This window comes from Seriola aureovittata, chromosome 15, assembly GCF_021018895.1.
Source record: "Seriola aureovittata isolate HTS-2021-v1 ecotype China chromosome 15, ASM2101889v1, whole genome shotgun sequence".
In the NCBI taxonomy this organism is placed as follows: Eukaryota; Metazoa; Chordata; class Actinopteri; order Carangiformes; family Carangidae; genus Seriola; species Seriola aureovittata.
In genome coordinates this window covers 16267774-16292331 of record NC_079378.1, presented here as the reverse complement: position 1 = coordinate 16292331, position 24558 = coordinate 16267774, and the positions used below count along the sequence as shown (strand labels likewise).

At 39.7% G+C, this 24558-nt stretch overlaps 1 protein-coding gene across 1 annotated transcript; it reads right to left on the bottom strand.

Moving 5' to 3' along the window:
- Positions 1–1308: 1308 nt before the first annotated feature.
- Positions 1309–23572, bottom strand: ubash3ba (ubiquitin associated and SH3 domain containing Ba). The gene is made up of 14 exons (XM_056396741.1): positions 22928–23572; positions 8721–8774; positions 8322–8508; positions 6717–6915; positions 6204–6373; positions 5825–6033; positions 5000–5144; positions 4653–4773; positions 4429–4551; positions 4203–4295; positions 3587–3731; positions 3394–3500; positions 2780–2889; positions 1309–2683 (listed from the first exon to the last, which is right to left on the bottom strand). Exons 1-14 carry the CDS (start codon positions 23053–23055, stop codon positions 2546–2548), a joined length of 1929 nt encoding a protein of 642 aa, XP_056252716.1. The 5' UTR covers positions 23056–23572; the 3' UTR covers positions 1309–2545.
- Between the last annotated feature and the right edge of the window lie 986 nt (positions 23573–24558).

Below are 24558 nucleotides of genomic sequence, written 5' to 3'. Positions count from 1 at the left end.
GTGTGTGTGTGTGTGTGTGTGTGTGTGTGTGTGTGTGTGTGTGTGTGTGTATATAATTCTTTCATTCATACATTGTTTATGTTTCAGAATTTTTTTATTTGCTGTGTAAAGTGTCCTTGGGTGTCCTGAAAGGCGCTTATAAATAAAATGTATTATCATTATAATTATTATTTGATTTACATACATTGAAGTGATAATATACAATCACTAATGCAATAACATCAAAATAAAAGTATCAAAAGTATTAAAGGCATCACTTGCTATCTTGAAATGATGTTGTATCCCTTAGTATTTGGTGTGAAGATATAAAAGACTGAACTAAATTTTCTTTAAGGTAAACCTTACGTTAACCGATGATTGAGGCTCAATTAGATATTGCTTTTCACTGCAGCCATTAGTTATATGCAGTTTATTCTCATATCTAAGGATTGAAAAAAAAAAAACACACAAAATGTCTCACCTGTGTTTGCATAAGAAGAAAAAAAACAGCCAGCTAGCATTGACTAGCTTTTAGCTAGTAACTGTTACTACATTACTCTATTAGGCTTGTCTGCTACTTTATCACACAAGTCAGTGCTTCATATAGTATTTATAACCGCTCTCTATTTCCCGGTGACGCATTGGACACTTATTAAAGTAGCAATGACTCCACTTTAGTATCCAAACTATCCAAAAGTGCGTCTTCAACCAGACGGTCCTTTTCGGCCACTTTTCCTTCATGGCGCTAGTTGAGACATTAGTGAGTATGTCTATATAAAGAAGTCTGACAAGAGGCCAAATTCTCAGAAAAACAGTCAGACTTAAATGAACACTCACAATACCAAGAAATTAGCCACTATTCTGAAATTAATCTTAAACATCTAAATTCTTTAATTTAATTATTTACTTACCAGAGTCTCAGGACTAAAATGTTTTTTTTTCGAGGGAGCCATGCTGACTCACGCAGCAGGGCGAACACAGGTGTATTTAATACGCTTAATGATGGCTGCATTCCAATTAGTGGAGGTCCCGGTGCTGTGCCTCCTGGCTCACTGGGATAGCTTACTGGGGCACTTAATGGAATGGAGCCATCTTTTATGTTATTTATTCCACCTGTGCTTTTCCTGCCATGTCAAGTCAAAAAGCTCCCTGTCCCTAATTATTTTTCAATTTTGCACTGCATGTGGCAGATATTGCAAATGGGGCTAAGTAAAGTAAAACGTTTTAGTCAATAAAACATATCTGCATGTATATTTTCTCACTTGTGCTTAGAGACCAGTTTACTGTAAGGGGAAATGGCATCAACAGCAAAATAATACTGCTGCAAGACAGAGAGTAACTGTTTAATTGTTATCTGTCCATTCCAATATCCACTCATGCTTATTTTCTTTGAATGAGAACAGCCTCGCTGCAGTTTGTGTAAAACAGAATCAAAAATTAAGAACAACCAACTGCTAACCAGCGTGAAGAAGTAATGTTTTGACAGAGCACGTGGCACAGGGTGATATGTGCCTACATAACTCCCCGACTATGCTTTATTCATTTTTGAGAGTATCAATAGATTTTCTGAGTCATACAACAAATAACTGGTATAGGCAGTAAGCATGTAAATCATCTGAGATAACCAAAAAAATTAAATGCAACAAGTGTTTGAAAAGCAGTGTGGTTATCAGGCTTACAAAGTTTCAGGGTCATGATAAACAAGCAAAAGTTTTAGTCAATACACCTGGACATAATTAACAACCCAACAACAGCCTCCATTTCATTATAATAATCTTCTTTTGTTATATTGACTTGGTTGCTCCTGTGGTGGTAATCAAAAACTGCATTGCCTCCACATAATGCCTGTGGACCATGGCCTTACAGGAAGCTTAAAAGGATTCATGAGGGCACATAAATGTTAAATTAGAAGACTCACTTAATGATATGACATTTACAGGAATAAAACATGTATAATTAACTACCCACCTCGGCACCAGAAATAATGAATATCAGTTCTCCCATGTCTGATTGTCAACATTTCTTTTGTGCTTTTTCGCAGGAGGGTCATAGCTATAAATTAAATAATATTTTCTGACGTGGAAAAATACTTCTGTGGCACAAGTCTCCTCATCTAATTCTTGTCACAGTGTGTGAGAAGGCAGCAGAACACAAAGTCTTCACTGCCCCACCTGAGGAGGAACCACAGGCAGAGCTTAATGACACACCTTCTCGAGGCACAAAACCTGATTCATCAGCAACCATCAAGAAATATCCTGATTTCTCGTAGCACCTCCACATTTTGGGAAAAGAAGTGGAATGTTGAGGGAAATTCAACAAACTGCTGCCCAATCTGTAGCCCATTTCTGCTGTGATCCCTACACAAACGGTATTTTCTCTTTCCTGAGCAGTACATCTGAAAACATTTGTATCAGTGAATGCACATTTTTTTTGCATGATGTCTTTGACGGAAGCCAGACTTTTTTTCTTTTTTTTTTTGGTAATTGGGCTGGATTTATAGCAGTGTGGGTTAAAAATAAATACTTTTCAGCAGTTCAGGGCAGCCAAAAGCCAAACAGCAAATCTTTCAGTCTTGCATTAGCATTTCCCTCCAGTTGAAACTGTGATTGGGTCCATGTGTCAGAGGCAAGATGGGTGGGTCGACCAGCTGCCACACCCCAGTCTCTCCCATTTCTTCACAAGCACAAAAACCCAAGTAAGGAATCTGCACAAAAAAGAGATAGCTGTAAATATTATCAAAGAAAAACACAAGTAGAAGATAAAACTAAAAGAAGCGTTGTAACTAAAGGAGCAGACTGACCTTTCGGACAACTTGGACAAAGTCCTTGGAGTTTTGGGGGCTCAGGCCTTGTATCTGGCGAGTGCAGGCCTCCAGGGAAGAGGCATGGGCCACAATCAGGACTGTGTTTCCTGTGTGAAAGAAGTATAGAACCACATTCCACAGATAGCATTAGCTTGCTATAATGTTTATGGACACTCAGTAGTTGATAATATGCAACTTGAGGCGTTCAGGCTCTTTAACACATTTACATAGAGGCTGGGACAACATCCAAAGTAAACATTTGACTAAGAAGGCCAGCAAGCCAAGAACAAAGTGCTTATCAAAAACTCAATTATTTTTATACAATTGTGTCACCCTCTTCGAGTTCAAGGTTTTAGGGTGTGTCTGTGGAGTCAGGTACACTTTCTTTGTGTAGAGTAGCTACCATTGTTTAATTTCAATTTTACTAGCATGCTCAGTGTACAGTAGCCACCACAGATTCAATTTCAAATCAGTTAACAAGAAGCTTTAAAATGTAATCATCTTGAAAAGCAAGTAGACAATATAGCCAGTCAATGTTGACAGCATTTTGTGCTTAAGAAAACTGGTATTAATTCAAAACCCTTTGCTACATGAGGCCAGTCCCACTTTACCCAGACTCTTGCACCCTGCCAGGATCTCTTGGGTCACTTGGAAGCTCCTGCTGATGTAGGTGTCATAAGACTCTGACACCGCCAACTTACTTATGGGAATATGAGGTCTATGGACAAAACAATAGGTAGAGAAGGTTATTGTAAAATTGCAGCATCACAGATAAAAACGTATGGCGTTGGTGTTGCTGTGTACCTGTATGTTGTGTCCACACTTAGGTTAGCAGCAGCCAGATCAGCTGGGGGGATCCAGGTCGGTAAACATGTGCCTGAAACCCACTTGGTCCATTCAAACAATCCAGGCTCCACTCTGATTTTTGTCTTTCCCTCCTGCTGGAGACCTGACAGAGTGAAACACAGAGAGAAGCTGTGAGGAAGATCTCTCTTTCTAAAAATACATCTTCACGTGAAATGTAAGACTTGGTGCAATAAGGTTTTGACAAAGAAAATATTTCTAATAAGAAAAACACATTAATTAGATATAAAGGGATGGGAAAAGAAGTTAGACCTCTTGTTAAACCTCTTTCTTTTCTTTTTTCCTAATGATTACTCTAGGTACCGAGGAAGTTTTGTTATAATTTATCAAAGCTGTAAAAATTGAGACAAGCTGTAAATAATGAGACAAATCCTATTGAGAAACTGGAGCAAACGGAAGGTTTCAGATCCAAAACCTAATACAGAAAAGTCTGACATCATCATGCAGCAGTAATAATTTTAAATATACATATACTATACCAGCTGAGGAACCTGAATCAACGCTGTGTAACTCATCTGTGACTCGGGTTAGAGAACTGATGAAGATGAGGACCTACCCTGCAGAATTTGCTGAGCAGTCTGGACACAGCGAAGAGAAGGAGAGCAGTAAACAAAGTCTATTGTTGTGTGGCTTTCCAACAGAGCTTCACCTGAGATGGACCAAAACACAGTGTGATTCTATTGTCAGGCATTTTAATTGTTATGTAATTTGGTAAACATATTATCCACTGTATTTAATGATCCTTAAAAACTTAAATCCTTTGGTAACCTGTGGTAACTGACCTACAAGACGGGCCTGGGTGGAGCCAAACACAGTAATTGGACAATCTTTATCATAGTCCCGGTGGCCTCCACTTCTGGCTGGCAGGCTGGATGGCATGTTGAGATTAGAGCGAATGTATCGGCCTACACAGACACAAATGAGAATTTTACAGAACGCTAAAGTCAAAAGTGTCTGATACAAGCCACATGAAAATGAAAATGTGCACGCTCCCCTGCATTCTTACCTTTTGAGTCAAAGCACTGAGTGACCCACTGTTTCCCAAACACCACATCCATCCTCTCCCCATGGCGACACACAAAGAGTCTCATCTTAGAGAGGGACGACTGACTAGTTGGCCTTGACACCTGCAATAAAGATTCATTTCACATTATGAGGCATTAGACACGAGTTGCACAGCACTAATCTCAAGCTCCTGCTAGATGCCTACACTGTAATTAATGTCATTAAACACAGTCTTATTGGGATGCGCAACATTATTGCTAGAAGTTCGTGACGTTCTTTTCACTTCGCCTGAGGAAACTTTTTTTTCTGCATGCAATTGGAAAAGTCACACAATACAAATCATTGTACCTGCATAGGAGGACAGAGGCCGGTGAGGCCGGGAGGATCCATAAGACTGTCAAGTAGACTGTCGTTGAGCTGTCCATCCAACAATAACCCACCAACAGTGCTGCCAGAGTTAGACGGAGAGGCACAATTGAGGACGGAATGAGACCTGAGGATCAGACAAACACAGAGAACTCAATTCAACTTTATTCATATAGCATTGGAAATATTACACAGTTTATCCACAAGTAGAAAAGCATACGAACTCAACATAAAAAAAGTAAAAAAGTATGCAGCGCACAACATACAAACTTGTCTCGCACAGTTAAAAGTTGGTGAGTGTATTTTCAAGTGAGTCTTGAAAATATCAACAGAGTGACAATTATGAATGGAGGGAGGAAGGGAATTCTATAGTCGTGTGCCAGCTGCTGAGAAAGCCCCATGACAGTGAAACATAACCTGTTCAGGGAGTGTAATAATGTGGGCGAAGGAGCCCAGTCGAAGCGCTACTCAGAAACCAGGCCAAGATGATGATTCATTTTCTTTTCTTTAGCTAAGAAACATCACCTTACTCAACTGTAAAAAAAAAAAAAAAAAAAACTGAGGGGATATGTGGATTGTAAATTCGAGATAAGACTCAGTGATGTTTTTGTGAAGTGGTTGCAAAAAGGGACTTTGTGGTTTTGAAGGGAAGGCAGTAATGATCTGCCACTGCTGTTAGTGCTGTCGCTATGCACTTCATTCATCAAATCCAATCCCAGGACCTCCCAGTGCGACTCCTTATGTGTCATGGAATTTTTTAATGCAAGCACTTGTGTCTGTGTTGAATATTGTGCTTCCCTGCCGTACCCGTGGACAACCCAGGTGTCCGACTCATCGGCACGGTTGACGTAGTTCTCGGGCAGCAAGCCGGACAGCCCCGTGCCCAGAGAGGTGCCGTACACCCAGCCTTCGCTGGCACTGCTCTGCTCCACCGGAGACATAAAGATAAAGTCTCCTGTCACCAGCTCAAGCTCATCGTCATTCTGAGGCACATACGGGTACATGACTTGCAGTGTCTGCAGGGGGCAGATGGTTGACTACCGTTAGACAGTGGTAATTATGATTTTTAACATTTCTTTCACTAAATGTCAACATAATCAAATGGAACTAACAAGTGCCAGAGTTAGCATTGAGGAAAACATACTTGTTAAGAGGAAGTACTCATTTCAAAAGGAAGCAGATCTACCTCATGGTTAGCAAATCGAATATCCCGGGAGAAGAGCACAGCCAGCCAATCACAGCCTGACGCTGCATCCACATTTTTGGCTAACTTCTCCAGAACTGGAAGGTGACTGACTTGGAAGTGGTATGCCAGGGTGACATGAAGTTGTTTCTTATGCGGCTCGACGTGAACATCTGGACAAAAGAAAAAGAGGAAAATGTGCACACCAGATGTATTAATATATATTGTACATATACTCATAACTATTATGTAATGTTCACTTTGCATAATTTTAACTACATAATGGTTCTCAGCTAAAATTTACACGCTGACACACAAAACACTAAAAATGTATTGTCTGGTGATACTGCTCGGCTCATCTCCGACATATGGTTACTGTAAATGCAATTACACACATACACATTTAATCCTTTACATATGAAGCTGTAAATACAAACGAGAGCCTCTTAAACTACATCATTCTTGATCAACCCTGTACATCGAGTCTACAAGACAGTGTTCCAAAGGGACTCAAACCTGCTTTAGCTGCTGCTTCAGTGGCAAAATCAGCAGCGAAACTCTTCAGCACCTCCGCCACCTGCTCCTCCACAAAGAGGCCAATAAAGGTTGTGGAGGTGTAGAGCTCCAGGGGGAGAGGCAGGGGTATGCGACCCTTCCACTTCGCCACAGTGGTCTGGAGAGCGTCGGACAGAGCCTCCACCTTCCCATCAGCACACTGAGCACAGCGGAGACAGTAAAACAGGATCAGGATCAGCATCAGTGTTGCAATATTGAGTCACCCAGTCATTATATGAGATATGCATATACAAGCACATGTGTACAGACACTCTGTGGCCACCTGTAAAATCTAACACAATCCAATACAACAGCTCAGCCATAAATTCCATCTTTTACAAATAATAATGTTCACTTCTGATTGAGAGTGACATAGGTATTAATTCAACTAATGTTTTGCCTGTGCTATTTTTAAACATGTGGGGAGAAGAATATTCAACATATATTCTAACACAATACAGCCCAGTACAACACCACCACTAAATACAACCTCAGTATTAAACATACATTGGAATGACTACAAAATTTTGTCAAAAACTGCAGCCATTATAAAAGGTGTTAGACCTGTTGTATTGGAGGGCAACACATTGTTTAAGTCCACCTAAAAAAGGGACAGTACACAAAACAGCACATTGACAACATCAAAAGCAACATGGGACATAAAAGAAGTGGAAAAAACAAGACTATAACCATGCTAGTGGTTCTGAGAGGCTGCACTTAGTAGTAAACACAAGGTACAGCTGAGGCTGATGGGAATGTTATTTCTGCAGGTATTTGGTGATAAACCAAATATTCAACCAATAAATGTTTTGACTGGATAGTGGCATTAGATGAAAAATGAAGGCACCACCAAAGTTGTTAGGATTCGTCATCTGGGAACCATGAATGTCTGAATGAAACTGAAATCTTTGTGCTAATCCTAGATGTATCCTAGATGTGGTGGCGCTAGAGGCAAAGTTTATCAAAATTTGTAGAATTCATCCTCTGGGAACCATAAATATCTGTACAAAATATCATGGCAATCCATTCAATAGTTGTTGAGATATTTCATTCTGGATAAAAAAGTGATGGACCAGCAAATATTATCTTCCCTAGATTTGCTAGCGTTGCTAAAAAACAAAACAAAACAAACCCCCGTAAAATAATTTATGATGTAATAAAAAGTAGGTTCAGAAATAATGATAGCAAATGCCAAACACTGACAAGCTGCATCAACAAAGAGGAACTGCAGTCACAAGTTGAAACTAAACAACAGGGATTTGAAAGTTGTAAAGAGACAACAGGGGGTTAACAAATGCCAAACTGGTATGATAATTTGTATATTTGCTGTGTTTGCAAAGCTGATTTAGTTACACTTCTTTTCTTAGAGAAACAGAACCCTAAACCTGGAGGAACTAATGTTTAATGAACGATGAGACAGCATTTAACAAGATGTATGACGCATAGACTTGGTTAGAGCCACATATATTCGAAGAAATAACCTGACTCCCTCTACATGAGCACTGACACAAGACTGACACACAAACACACACACACACACATACACACAGTATGGCTAAGACTGACCATGAAGAACTGGCAGAGGGTGATGTGCGGGAAGATGTTGTGTGCCTTATTCTTGCCACAGGAGAGGCGGGACTGCTGCCAGAAGTGTGACAGCTGCTGGAGCAGCTGTCCACTGGGACGCAGGTATAACACATATTCTCTGGGTAGAGGGTCGTCCAGGAAAGGGTCATCCAGGTGGGAGAAGAGCCTGGAGCGACAGACACAGGCAAGAAGACTTGGCGGTGAGGACAGCTAATGTCCAGCAGAGGGCACTACCATTGCAGCAGCAAAGTGACACGTCAATACAATGTTGAGCTAGGTCAGTACATGTCAGGTTTACCATCACAACATTTTCTATTGGCATTCCACTTGTATATTGAGGAAGTATGAGAGAGCATTTGTAGAAAACGTTGTTCTCACCAGTCGCAAGCTGCCTGGACATTTTTGCCTCCTGTCGAAACCAGAGCTTTCAAACTGCAGAGACAAAAAGAAAGGGAGATCAAAGCACAGTCACAAAATCAATGGTTTCGCTTCCGGAGCGGTTTTATTAGGAGATTGCTGAGCTTCCACGTGACAATGAACAAAGAACAAACATCCCAAGAGAGCAGTGAAATGACAACAAGCACACTATAATTCATAACAGGAGTTCATTATTCATACCAGAGGTTCATGGAACAGCACTGATACAGATTTGAAACGGCCAGATTATTTGCTATGAAAATATTTAAAAACTCAATCTGGTTCGATCATCAATACAAGTGCGCTCACTAGATGCCAATCCCCGTATTCAGTGTGTTGTGGGTTAAACATGAAGCTGATTCTGGACTTGATTCTGTTACAAGTGATTCAGTCCATCATTGAATACCTACTGCTGTGTTAGAGAGGAGAAGGTTTCTGAAGCAAATCTGCTCACATCCTTGGTTAACATTTCATTTCCGCAGCAGACAAAAGCCAGAACATTAAGACCCCTAAATATGACAGTAACATTGAGAAAAACATAATTCACGTCTTGTGTTTTAGCATAATAGGCATTAATAAGAAAAATGTAGTGTCCATGTCTTGTGACTTGATTTATCTCAGTGCTTTCATAAATGTCTTAAGATGTCTTTCTGAAACAAGAGAGAGCTGATTACATGATTACTCTTGAGTGCTCAAAATCTAATTAGTGTCTTTTTATAAAACCTCTGGTATTGCAGGCCGCCTCTGAAGGGATTCACTGATTAGAGCAGCTTTCTTCGGTTTAGAGGGGACTATCGCAGAGGTTCTAGACGTGACTGTAATTCTGAAGGTTTCCATCTCTGCCCTTCTTTCAGTCAGTCAGCAGGTCAGTGACATACTTATCGAACACACTAGACTCTTACGGCCTAATCTGTAAAGATTTGACACACAATAGTCCAAACTCTCCATTTAATAATCCTAGATTAGAGTATGTAGGATGATGATACACATTGGTGGCAGCTGAGAGTATATGTGAGGTGTCTATTTATTCATTTTAAAGTTTCTCTATGCAAATAGATTAGATAGATCAGTGCATGCTGCCTCTGTATGTCACAGTGGACACTTGCAAAGATTCATATTTAGTTTATTTCTGTTTATTTGTTTTATTGTGCTATAAAAATTAGAATCTCAGAGAAATAACTAAAGAAAGCAATGTTTGGGTACCTGGCTGTATTTATTATTAAGTTACGGGAGATGAGAAGCACATTGTCTCCACAGCATTTAACCTTTAAAATTCAACTATAAGCCATGCAATCCCATCTCTCCTCCTTTCAGTTAAGTTCTTGTTTGTTATGCAAAATAAAGCACAGCCCAAAGTGAGTGAGAATTACTCACTCAGTCACTTCATTAGATAACCAAAAACAAAACCTCCATGCTTTATCTAAAGGGTAACTGTGCTGCCCCTAAAGACAGCACTGCTTGTCACTGCTTGTCTGAATGGCCGTTCTAATGAATAGAAAAGAACAATCTATAGCTGATGTTAAAGTAAAATGAACAAGCAGGAAGTGTGGTTATCTGTACCATTGTACAGCCACTGACTTAATTCACAGCACAATATAGACATGTTGTCAATGTTGACAGTGTTCATAGTGCCACTCAAGCGTTCAAATTCAATGAGCCATTTTTAAATTTGTCCCACTGAGAGGGTCCTAGATACAGCAAAGTCCCCAAACCCCGGGGCAGTGTGCCCTGACAGAGCACAGCGGGCAGGGTGGGAACGCCAAAGCTACAGCATCGTAACAGATGGCTCACACAGATCTATTGCAACACGCACAGACAAATGTATGCAGAGTGAACCTGAACTGCATAAACGCTTCAAAGAAAGAGAAGTACAGTCAAAACTTAGTCTGCTGCTCAACTGTAATATGACAGCATTTTGACAACATTTTACCTAATTCATTTTTTTATTCCTTCAGTATAAACCGCTACTGCATGTGGAAGGCTTAAGACAGAGAGTCATTTGTTGGCTACATTCGTATTATTCAGAGGTTCCACCTGGTGCTGTGTGGAGGAGGAAAAGAAGGGGATTTTCTCTCAGAAGGCATGATGGGATTACAGGCAGATGTGACTGAGACGTCACAAAATCCAATCCAGGCCAGAACATTGGATTGCTTGCCTCTTATCTCAATGGTATTTTATGAAACCCTTGTGACATGAAATAATAGAAAAAGTCTTACCACTGTGTCTGTGAGCACGCTCACAGAGACGGTACTTGAATTCAATCTTTTTAGACTGCTGAATTTACTAGAAACCCTGTTTCCTGTTTCATTAATGTAGCACAAAACCACAAATCATAAATTTGCCTTCAGGGGTTTAACAATCTAAATAGTATACGACAGAAGAGAAATAGACATAAATAATAACATGGCATGGTGTTGCTTGCCATTTTTAATCATTGATGTGAGACATAATTTTATACAGGAGGGTGAATAACAGCAATGTCTAAATGCTGAACTGGATGCAGCTCCATGGCTCCAGTCCAGCTGATGGAGGCAGCTCAACAACATAAGAGCAATCAATAGCAAGAGGCCAAGGTAGTATAAACATTTTATGCTTGCATTTTTGTAACTACCACAGAAGCAGTGGGCCTTTAATAATCAAACAGAAAAGCTGAATATTACAACATCATTATGTTTCTGAAAAACAGGAATTATTTAACATTCAGCATGAACGTTGAATTTTAAATGTTTAAATTGTAATATTTCTTTTCCCCAGGGTCGGGTTAGTTTTGTTTTCTAGAGAGTTCTTCTGCTTGATGGGAAAAGAGACAGTAAGGTTAACTAACCATGTATAGTGTGTTTGCTTTTCTGATTAAATTGTTGCGTAAAGTAACAATCAGAGTCAAAGCTTAGTACACATTAGACTACAACAGTGGCAGCGTATTATCAGAAGCCCTCAGTGGTTGTAGCTCCACCAAGATAAATAATAGCAATTCAAAAGAAAATACATATTCCTACTCCACAGGTTTATTTGTACACAGTTTATAAAGCTACTATTGAATCATTAAAGTATCCTAGATGTTATAATTAACATAATGGGTATAAGAAATCCATAATTTCATTTAATAATTTACTTTTATGTATTTATTTATGTAATTTCTTTATTAAATTATCTGGCAGTTGGGATACCAGTTGTATAGTAATAAAGGTCATGTTATGGGATGTCTGAACTTTTACATGGATGCAGTAATAAAGGTTGTAAAAAATAGTATATATAAGAAATCTGGCCTGGCTCAGAATGAAGTGACAAACCAGAGGTAAGTCGTAGTTCACTGCCAGAGGCATCTTAAAGATGAGATATACAGTATAATAGTGCTTTTTCAAAAGGCACCACATACACTGTCTTACTTGTTCACTGTTGACACAAAACATATACCAATTTGGAAACCTGGACCTTTAGCACGATGCAGCCTCAGTGACCCCCTTCCCCACTTATTACATCCATTCTTATGCATATACAAACAGCTTTATCAACAACTAAACACATGCATGCTTGTCTAGTGGTTATCACAGAAACTTATACATCAGGTCAGCGATATTTTTGAAGTTTCAGTCTGCACAATCTGAAACCGCAGCACATTTCAACCGAGTTTTCGCAGCACGTGACATTTTCACTTCAGTTCGGTGACAGATCTGTCTGCTGATACTCTCTTTGTTTCTGGCAACGCTACAACTAAAACTTATTTTCATTGTTGATTATGCTTTTGATTATTTTCTCAATTAATAAATGTATAGTTTGTCAGAAAATAGTGAAAATGACCTACCACACCCATTTCCCAAAGGAATCAGTATTGTTTTAGACACAGAAATAGTCTGTCAAACTATTTATTCTACCAACAACACTAATGTACTGACAATGCTAACACCATAAAAAAAATTAAATAGCAGAAAAAGACAAACTTTTAATTCCAGGCTTCTTGAGGGAGCCCTGCCTAGTAGGGACCCTGGATAGTCAGTTCTACTATCCTCCCCACTTCAATGTCCCTGCTGGCCTTTATAATGCACGGGTGACCTCTAGTATGTACGTGCTAGCTACTACATTAGATGTATTGTCAGTGCTGCCTTTCTCACGTTGAATGTAATGAATAACGTGTTCAAATGATACAGTGCTAATTTTATTTTGTTTCCATTTCCCTGAGCAAAAGAAAGTGGGACACCGACATCACCAGCACCCACAGAGAGCAGGAGAGGTGTGACAGGGAGCCGCAGAGGGAATGGGTCACACAAATCCTGGAAAGGGAGGCAGAGGCAGCATCCAGGTGACAGGAGACAGAGAATTTCACAGGAGCTTTCTCTCCCTTACGGACCAGCTAGTCGATGTTTTGGCCAGGAAGATGGCCCGTCCCTCACCACAGCCCTGTGCATAGCAGCTGCTGTTTGATCCAGTTGCATTTTTAAAGAACAAATCAATATTTTTGTGACCAAAAGTTTGTTTTTGCTAAACTGAATATTCCTATTACTAATTCCTTTTCTGTCTGTTCCAACGTAGATGAAACAGTCATGGACAAACTGTCCTCAATAACTGCATCTAACCCCGAGGCCTCTCCTTTGCTCTTAGAGAGAACTGAGCAAGTTATTTATAAACTGCATTTCCTGTTCACAGCTAGAGGAAGATGAAAAAGATTAGAGAGTGCAAGGGAGAGAACTCGCTGTGGATAAGGTATGGCTTCAAACCAGCAGCACTGTTTGCATAAATGACAGTGACCATTATTAGATCAGGGCTTTTACTTCATTTGTACATGCACCACTGCTGCAGGCAATATTGGAAACAGCTTTTCATTTCACCCACATACGGTAACTGCATTCAGTTCCTATTCCCACATTTAACTCTACTACAAACAAAATGTGCTGGCTGCCTGTTGCATGTTTAAACAGTGATGTTTTTGGTTTTTCATTTATGTAAACATTCTTTGGACTGTTTATTATAGCTGACCTTTTCGCTAGACTTGGATATTTTCCAGGTATCAGAGAAAGTTATCGCTTTATATCAGGCAATCTGCACACTTTTCAAAGTATCGCATGAGTGAGAGCACTTGGGATTCCTTTAAACATCATGTTGTAAATTACTTTGAATTCAACTGCATTAATGTCACGCCTTTCATGGCTAAATATTAGTCAAGAAAGAATGAGGAAATGAAATCATAAATTAAAGCCAAAAGTAACAAGCCTGTAGAACTGAACAAAAACCATGTCACCCTGTCCCTGCACACACACGCTAACACTCATAGCTACATGCTCCCAAGGGCCCCTCCCTGACTCAGCTCTAAGGGCGAATCAACATTTCCTGTTTACAAGCCGGTGGCGAACACACATCACTAACCACTTATCGCACTTACAGCAGTGAGAGCACTGCTGCTGCCCAACACCAGACTGCACCCTAAGGAGAGCCCCGTCAGCAGAGGAAATGTGCTTCCCTACATCCAGCCTGGCCGACATTGCCCCGCCGAGTCAAACAACAGACGTTCCAGCCTCTTCATCAACCGTTTCACTAGCTGACTAGTGGACAGAGTTTGAATCCAGCTTTCTTTGCACTTTCATTCTGGACACAACAGATCAGTTCAGGATGTCAAGTAGCACACAAAAAGAGAGGGAACTAGAATGGCACTGCGGCTTTCAGTGGTGGAAGAAATATTCAGATCACAAACAAACTGACCAATCAAGGCAGCAGTAGACCAGCAACTCCCATGTTCTGGGGGGTAAAATTACTGTTTTAGTCAATCGAGTCTGGTAGCGTTGAACAGAGCTGTATGGAGACTGTTTCTGGTAAAACAAAGAGGATCTTACTATTTATCCAAATGTGCTATCTCTGTAAGAATCCTACCCATCACATTGTCAGTGACTATAAAAAAAATCTGAATCTGTCAGTGGCAAAAACAAGCACCTTTGGTGGACATACTTTGAAGCAGACAAATGCACCATCTGACTACATAACATTAGAGATTTTGCTCAATAGTGGATTGAATGCAAAGATTTGTGTCGCTATCAATCATTTAAACCCAAAAACATTGGAAAATAAAGATTCAAATATCCCAGAATTATCCTCTTAGAGAGGTGATACATAATGATGATGAACAGTCTGACATTTGGGTGATATACTTGCCAAAGTTAGATGAGAAGGTTGACGTCACTCATATGTCCGTATGTTAACACTATAGCTAAGCGTTGATTAGCTTAGCTTAGCACAAATACTGGAAGATGAAAGGAGCAGTTAGCTTGGCTCAGGCTAAAATTCACAACTCACTAATTAATATGCAGAATCCCATTTGTTTAATCCAGACACAAATTGTAATGTAAAGACGACAAGCTGTGGTTTGATAGTTACAGCATGTCACTTGTAAGCTAGGCATGTAAGCTACAAATTCCTTTTACATCTCTGTTTGTGTACGTATTGAATAAATGAGATACAGCCTGTTCATTAGATACATTTAGAGGTGTTAGTGCATATTTTTCACTTTGGACAGAGCCAGGCTGTTTGCTTCTAGTCTCCATGCAAAGCTAAGCTAACATACTGCTAGCTTAGTAGTAGCTTCATAGACATGAGAGCAATATCGATTTTTTCATCTAACTAACTCATCAATAAATGTCAAACTATTTTATTACTGGTGGGAGTCACTATGATTGTATGAGTGTTTATTTTGTTTAGGGTCAACAAAGGCACTAATAAAGCCAGATCTTGGTACTGTACACTCATAAAGCTTTTTTTTGAAGCTGATAAGGCAACATTTCAGTTCCACATCTGTAACAAAGCCAGCTGTGTACAGCTGGTGTCTGGAACTGCTTCTCTTCCTCTCACTTCATTGTCTGGAGAAGAGAGATGAGAAGTCCACAAGGTCCGACTGAGCAAGTCAAAGACTGACACATTTAAATGAACTGTGTGGGCCTGTGTGTGAGTTAAAGATGTTTGTAATATTCTTCACTAGACTATTGTGTCCATCAAGCTTATCAGTTTGAACAAATGATTATAAATGCTTCATGTCAAAACTAAAACTAAAATGAAGAGTGCTGTTTTTTTACGAGAGTGTTATTTTTAGAGCTGCCTGACGTCAGTGGAACAAGTCAAAGTGCACAAAGCAAATATTTCACTAAGAATACATGAGGCGCAGTGCCAAAACTGTGATGCATCACACAGCACTCCTCAAAGTCCCGGGATGTGTCATATGAGGCAAAAAGAACAAGTTTGAAAGATACAGCCATGGTTGGTACAAGGCATTTTAAAAAGAATATACTTTTAAACACCCAAATCAAGACCATCTCTTTTTAATTAAATCTCAAAATCTGACTTCTAGGATCAATTTGTCAAAAGATTAAGGAGGTACAAGTTTTAAATATTTATATTTGTCTAATCTGTAATTGTTTGTAGTTTGTAATATTTAGCCCTTCTCTGATGAGGAAAAAAGTTTTAACTCAGTCTGTAAATCAAACTTTTGTCCCACATGCAAGTGAGATGTGAATCCTCTGCTACAGCAGCCCTAAAACCACCATTTCAACAGAGCGCTCAGTAAAGGTCACAAACCACTTCCGGAAATGGGCGACTTCCTCTTGGTCGGCTCGAGTACAGACTCATAGTTTGTTCTTGTGAGCTGCACACGCATGCACCAAAGTGTCACATATAAGCATACGTTATATATATATATATATAAATATACACATCATAATTACCAGGACAATGTGGAGCCCTCACATGACCTAGAGTCGTGCTTTTTTGCATAGGAAACAGTGAAGTTTTACTTGTAGTTATTGGTTAAGGTGAAGGCAGGAGTTATAAAACTGATGTGAGTCTCACGCTGTCAGCATACACACTGACTTCCTGTTAAAGGCTTCACAGTCTGAGTGACAGAAAACATGAATTTACTGTACACAGTCTGATCTCAGCTAGATGCGTTACAGCTCAGCAACCACAGTGGCTTAGAAGCTTTTGTTCAAGAAGCACGATGGAACACAGACACTAACCATGTTGGCGCCTAAAGACAATTTCATCTGTAACAAATGAGCAACCTGAGGAGCTGTATCACTGTTGAAGAATACAAAACAAATTTCACATTTCAGTGAACTGTTATCACATATGGCTGTGTTGTCAGATGTCATCAGTCTTGCAGGCCCTTCTCATGGGATCAGTTTAGTGCTAGAATGATTTGTCAATTTATCAATTGCTTAATCAATGGAGTGTTCTGCCAAACACTTGCATGTCATAAACATAAACGTTCAGCTCCTTATTTAAAGATTTGATGGGAAATAATAAAACACCATATGTGCTTCAGGCTCCAGAATCGAGCACAGGCTTTCTGACCAAAGTGTGGTGGTTGAATTTTCCAAAAACTGTCATCACTGTAAGAACATCTGTGATTGGTCTAAAACATCACATGACATTGTTGTATTGCCTTACGGGAAACTTCTCCTCTTCTGGTTCAATGTCACTGTTTACATCATGTTAGCAGATCGAGCAAAAAGGCTCTAACATCTTTTATTTTCCTGCTCGATCTCCATCACTGCAGTCGTCATTCTGGGACATTTTGGTCATCAACTTTTTTGTCGCTGACAACTCTCACATAATACCTTGATGGAGCTTAACAAAACAAAGCTGCAGTAGATGATAATATAGAAATCTGTATCCCGCATCATATTCAAATGTGTTTCAATTTCAGTCAAATGTTTTTACACAGCTGCTGCAGGTCCATGCTTCACGCATGACTGACATGCCGGAGCCGCAGACATGCCATCTGTTTACCTTGATGTTATGATGCTTTACCACTGAAAACCACATTTGTCTGTGTTCAGCCACGTAGCACAGGGACTCTTCAGGGCAGTTGTTGTTTGTGTTGTTTCCATTTTAAAGGTGTGTAATTCCAGCATGTCCAGTTATTTTGGCCACAAGCACAACATTTAAAACTGCACACACACACACACACTATCATGTGTGTTTCTGCATTAAGCATGAACCAGGCTTCATACCACCTGGGTCTCACACACTCAAAGATGCTTCCTTGATACCAATATACTTGAAACATACAACAGATAGACTAACCTGTACTTTCTTTTTATATATAGGAAAGCACAACAAAAAGTTAATACCTAACCATCATCATAGTGATACAAGAAAGTGTCGTTTACATAAGTGCGGCTAAGAAACATTAGAGAACAACATGATTCACACACTGAGGGAGAAATTAGTATCAGTTTTTTCCTCAGTGTGTGTATCATTAAATAAGAGCAGGTTTCTGGAGAAGAAATGGACCACAAGCAAAGTCATAACAACAAAACAGTGCTCGGCCATCCCCAGAATTCTTAGAGGAAATTATATTACAGTGGGCCTGGTGTTTATCTCACAACAGGAGATCAGTGAACCTTAAAAGAAGCTGCTGGACATTTTTATTCGGATACTAAGATCACGTCCTCAGGATTTTATTCTGGAAAGATTTTAACCTGGGTTTCTACAATTTAAAAGACATAAAGATACTTAATTTTAATTACTTTTAGGCCAACAAAATATATATAAAAAAGGAAGTAAAGTGTTGTTCCACCAGACTTTTTTCATGGTGAGAAATACAATGACAATTCATTCTTTTACAAGTCTACAAGTTTACAATTTTAACAGAGAGGTCTAAGTTGGTCATAATTTTAGAGAAAATAGAGACAAAGTACTTACACAGTTATTTTAGCTGGTTAGCTGTTTAGTTGAGCTTTTAAACAGTTGATATATTTAGGCTGCAACAAACAATTTTCTTGCTATTAATTGTTTTGTCTACAAAATGGTGAAAATGTCCACAGCCCACAGAAGATGAAAAACTTCCAAAGCAACTAAAAAAAAAAACTAGTTACTAGTTACAGAGAGATAACCTGATGAAACTCTGTGTATCTGTCACATTGTGAGCCAGATCAGTTTCCAGACCTGCCTCGGACCATCAGGCAGAATCAGGACAGGGAGAGAGATCACTGTCCATCCAGCTCCTATCTGACCACACTAGTCAATTCCTGAATGACTAAGCAGAAAATCCCCCGATTAAAACGGACGGGCTGCTGGTTCGTGTGTGTGTGTGTGTGTGTGTGTGTGTGTGTGTGTGTGTGTGTGTGTGTGTGTGTGTGTGTGTGTGTGTTTGTGTGTACATGATTCATGCTCCCTACTGACTGGGAAAAAAACCCCTCAAACACAATGAAGCCCTTGTTCCCTGAAGCTATGACTGATAGCTGATTTTCCTATTATTCCTTCTTCCTCTCCCACCAACATCGAGGGAAAGGCCTGATAGCAAAATATGCAAACCTGACATGTGTTTTGATATTTTACTGCAATGTGACTGGGTTGGTGGTTGAATCAAAGAGCAAAACATGATCTGCACAGATGTTCTAGATTTCAGGCTAAAAGTCAAAGGTGTTTGAGTATCGAAGGCTGTCATGTACTAAACGCTACTTCTGAACGTCTGGTCAGTGTCGTACACCTCTTTACTTATTCGCTGATCATCACTTTCTGATTGAAATCATAATTTTGCCATTTTCAGACTTTATTGAGCCAAAGTTTTTGCACAGATGCTTGTGTTTGCACAAAATTAAAACCCTCAACTATAAAGTTACTATGAAAAACATGTTTTCACATTGATCAGATACACAGCAACACTACAAATCATTTGGAGTCATGTTTCGTTCTTCCACCTAGCGAGTGAAAGTCCAATATTCACACTCGTTTTTGGCTGTTTTTGTCTCCACCAAGTCTTTGGGCTCTTTAAACTTCTAAATGCTCCGTTATGTTCACCAGCTAGTTGCTAACTTTGTCTGTTTGCTGTTTGGTGCTTGGCAGGTAGCGTTCAGTGGGTTTATCAGAGCTTTTTTGCTGCAAACAGCTGCCTGCTTCTGCAGGAAACAGGGCTGATGAAAGCGGTGTATAGGTGTATTCACACCAGGATTTAAAACTGTGTGAAAAAAATGTGTGGGTTTGCAAACTGAATGTTAGCAAGCTTGTTTTCGCTCTTCTTTGACTTTTTATTAAATGAAATGTCATGCAATGGTCAACAAAATACCAGAAAGAAGTAGACAGAACTGTAGGGAACTTAAAAATAGAGGGAACTTGTTGTGATTATAGGGCTAGTCCGGCTCGGCCAGCTAGCAAGTTATTGGTTAGCTCGCCAGCTGCAGCAGTTCACTAACTAGTCCTGCTAATAGTGAGTAGATCACCCTGCTTCTGCCAACATCTATTTTGCATGGACGAGTGAATGTCACTTTGTGGTGTGACTACCACTTAAGTGAGCCACAGCAGGGTCGTAAAAAAAACAAAATTTTTACATTGAAAGAAGCTGAAACACAAATAGAAGCAACCTCTTTAACAACCCATTCAATATTATTATAGTAGCAAATATGTACGTTTTTGGCACTGGTGCCGAATCATATCCGCTGTAGTATCAAAAATTTCATATGATATATCCTGCCCTGCCCGCACAGTTATTTAATCTGTATATCACTATTCAAATATCTGTTGTGCCATAAGATCCTGAGAAAAAAGTCGCACCAATTACGAACAACTCAAACGCCCAAAGTGATGTGCAGAAGCATCCTACAGCCTCACCTGTGTTGATTTCGGACTATTCACATGCACATTTTGTGTTACGTAACTCAGACAGGCTTGAAGGTTATGGTGCTAAATTATTCTCCTTCATTATAATTTTATAGCCTCAATCAAATCAAAGTGTATTAGTCTGTCATCAATAATAGATGTGAGTCTGCGAATACAACCGAATCTAGTTGCTCATTTTGTCTGCAGTGGTTCATTAGGCAGGAGGAGAGAGAGCTGCAGTCAAGCAGGATGAAAGCCTGCATGACCTTAGCCGGCTTTGCGGAGGATAAAAAGACTTAATTTTGGAGATACTGTATCTGTCTAGTTGAAAGAAAAATGACTGTTCAACACTTTTGGCCTACTTAGCAAAACTCAGATAACTGTCAACACTCATTGATACATTCCGATCCCTTGTTTTACCCAGGGAGACAGTTTTATACGTTACAACTCAGATGCTGAAACAAGTAATAGATCTGTGAGTTAATCACGGCACTCTGAGATTACAGGTGCCACTGAGTGAACTTTTTCAGATTTCTTTTGTTACATGGGGCACAATTTTGAGGCACGCTGTAGATACAGAAAGGCTTTTGTGTGAGAGGAGGCTGTTCAAATCATCAGGCTTAATATATAATGTGGGAGTCACTGACAACGGTAACAATGAGAAGGGACATTATGATTATAGATCACGTGATTAGGTAGAGTTTGTACAGTGAGAGGAGGCTGAGGCGTAAAAACCCAGCCATGCAAAACTTACATTAAAATTTGATACCTATTCAGTGTCTGTGACAAGCCCTATCAAAGGCCGGAGTCAGGTGTAAAAGGAGTCAAACTGGTGTTAAAAGGTAACTGGTTACTTTAGTATTTTTACTCTAAGAAGATATAGTTACTAGCACACCATCCTTTGTTAACAGGCTTAGTTACAATGAGTAAAATAAGCACACGTGGGGTTTATAAAGCACACTTTACAACATAAATGCATTCTGCATTTCTCCCATTGTTCTGGTTTATACTTCTGTTGATTCATGGTCCAAAATACTGAGACTTAAACAATCTACCATAGTCCCATGTAAATACACTTATGTTCATATATGTTTAGTAAGATTAACTGTTAAACTGAGATGCTGTTTGAGGCCACAAGCACCAAGCAGACAACACATCACAAGGATACTCAACATTTTTTTAATGTAATTACATAATCTACAGACTAAAATCACAAGCCAATACTGCTTGTTTCCTGGCAACTTCTTCTCTCAGGAATGAATGAAAAGAAGCGTTGAGGAGCACTGGAATGCCCACAGGATCAGGTTTTCATTGAAAACCAAGTAGAGCTGGCCTGACTCAGACAACGCTGCACATCTTCTCCAAACAACAGAAGGACAGGTGTACACTAAAGCTGAATGTTTCAGATTAGGTGATTGATCAATTTGTTAAAATTACCAAATGTACAAAAAATGTAACTATTTTTGATAATCAAACAATAATTTAAGTAAAAACATCGGCATTTATTGTCAGTGTAAACTGAATATTTTCTTGTTTCTCAGACAAAACAAGACATCTGAGTATGTCACTTTTGGAAACTGTAAGATGCATTTTTAACCATTTTATGACATTTCTTTAACCAAATGATTAATTGTAAAAATAACCAGCAGATCGGTCGATTATAATTGAAATAATCGTTATTATGTTTGCACACAAGTACTTGTGCTTCAGTACGAATTTGAGGTACTTCTGCTTTATTTATTTATTTATTTATAACTCCCACACTGCACCTATTTAACAGCTACGTTATAGGAACTAGACTTTAATAGTATATGGTAAGCACATAACATATGTTGCATTGTTATATAGTAAATGTAACTGCTCAGCTGTATAAAGTAGTGAAAATTATCTCTACCTTCGCTATCAACAACTTTAAAATGCTGCTTACATGTTAGTGCATCAGTAATAATAATACATATATGTATATATATGACAGGAGCTGACAGCAGCCATTCTGTGTGCAAGTACACATGAGTATATTTTTTTCTAGTAATAAGTACTTTTGCTTACCTTTTACTTTGATTGCAGGACTTGTGAAAGTGTTTTTACACTATTGTATTATTGCAAGGATCTGAATATTTCCTCCACCACTGTAGTATCATATAACCAAAACAGCAACAACCATATAACAACCATGTTACTCTCACAACATACAATGCAAGTACGTATGTAGGTTTATTCTCAAGACAGTGGCTCATAACTCTGAATAAGTGACATTAAATCTTATTGCAAAGCTCTGCTGTGGATTCAAGAGCAAAAGCTTAACTTTAGAAGGGGTCAACTGACATGACCCCATAGCCCATGACATGTGCTAACAACATGCACTGCAAATCAGACCTGTAGCGTCTCCTCTCAGCTGCAGAGATGCTTGAGATCAGCTGCTGATGTTGAAACACTCAAAGAGAGGAAAGTTTGGCAAAGAGTGTGGATTTAGTGGATGCTGCTGGAAATCCTGATTCAGCTCAGTTATAATATTGTGTGTGTGTGTGTGTGTGTGTGTGTGTGTGTGTGTGTGTGTGTGTATGTGTCTTGGGACAGTGCAGCTGTGTACTCACGCCCTGGTCTTGGGGAAGCCCATGGACAGCAGCACGTCCAGAGTAGACCCATGTTTGACGGTGCTTGGCCGGCTCTGGCGCTGCCTTCGCGGGGTCACTTTGGCATACAGGTCCTCTTTAGCTGCCATAACTCACTGCTCCATCGGTATGTCCGGTCCTAGACTCCTCTGGTATATTTTCATTTATTTAATAAAGCAGGAATAAATCGGCAGACCCTTTAAACCAGGATGACTTGTATAAAGCGGAAGCACGTAGAGAACACCAAAGCCTGTGAGGAAACTAGCATTTTCTAGGGTTTGTGAAATGCTCTGTGCTGGATCAAGCTGCCTTCTGACGGCTCGCACATGAAGGGGTCAGCCATGGGAAGTCACTTCTGCTCTCTCAGCCGTGCCCCCGATTCACAGTCCCCGACCGAGGGGAGCATGTCTGGTTCCTGCTCGCTTCTCGCATCCGGTCCGCTGAATGAAAAATCAGATGCGCCTATTTGGGCTTCCTTTCCACACGATGTCTTATTTATGAATGGATCCTGAGTGAGCGGAGCTTCAGCCTGTTAAAGGTTGAAGCTTCAACTGCGCGGCCCCTTTTGTTAAAGGGACAGTGCACAGTTTGCGAGAGGACAGGAAATCAGTGCGGTTTTCATGCGGAATATGGGCTGAACTGACAGTAACATACAGTCCTCTCGGTGTGACGTGCGGCTGTTACGCTTGTGCACCATGATTAATCAGATTAGTTGAGGTAGTGTGATGGAAAGTGGCTATGTAGGGCTAGAGAATGGAAAAAGTTGGTCACACTTCCTGTCTGCAAAAGTGGGTGTCGACACTCCCCGCATGCGCAGTACACAGAGCACGCCATCACGAGTTGCCATAGCAACATAAAGGTAGCAAACGTTGTAAACATATCTATTTCTATTCTATTAGTAGTTTTTAATTAAGTTATACATTTTATTTTGAAATGTAACTGGCAGCTATAGCTGTTTAATATTTGTGCTTACAGTTTTATGTGAGCTGGGAACTAATACTAAACTAGAAATATTGTAATAATCATAATAATACTAATAAATAGCCTTTGCTAATTAAGCAATCAACAGCTCATCGCGCTCATGATGAGACTCACGTAGACTGTATAATGCTGGATGGACACTTATGTACCTTTATGTATGCTGATTGCATGTTTACTTATATAATTGGGTGTATACATTTTGTTTTGAAACCTGCCTGTGGTGACATCATGGACTGGCACAACTTGGCCTTCTTTCCCTTATTTTCCCTTGTTATTTATATAAGTGATAGCATTGTTGTGTATCATTTAAGGAAACTATCTGACTGCGGTTAAAGGAAAAACAAACCTTATCAATATTGTAATAGAAAGTGTAGTCTTTATGATTGGGTGATACACATGCACCATGCTCAGGAGCAGGACTCATGTAGACTTTAAAAGGCTGGGACAGCAAAAGTTGAGGCCCTACTGTTCCAAACATCTTGGTGAACTTGTACAGTTCTTCTGTGGATTGAGGCTGCCTCAGAGTGTCTCTTCATGTTATCATATAAACTGACCCTATGATATTGATTTCAGGGCTCTGTGGGGGCCACTACATCAGTTGCAGGACTCCCTGTTTTTCTTGTTTCTGAAGA

What these genes read in the sequence shown, in the direction of transcription:
- ubash3ba (XM_056396741.1), bottom strand. Translation starts at nt 23,055, where the DNA reads ATGGCAGCTAAAGAGGACCTGTATGCCAAAGTGACCCCGCGAAGGCAG. An exon ending in CCCTCTGCCAGTTCTTCATG is followed by an intron (nt 6,916 to 8,321) that starts GTCAGTCTTAGC and finishes CGCTGTGCTCAG; the next exon opens with TGTGCTGATGGGAAGGTGGA. An exon ending in TGAAGCAGCAGCTAAAGCAG is followed by an intron (nt 6,374 to 6,716) that starts GTTTGAGTCCCT and finishes TCTTTTGTCCAG; the next exon opens with ATGTTCACGTCGAGCCGCAT.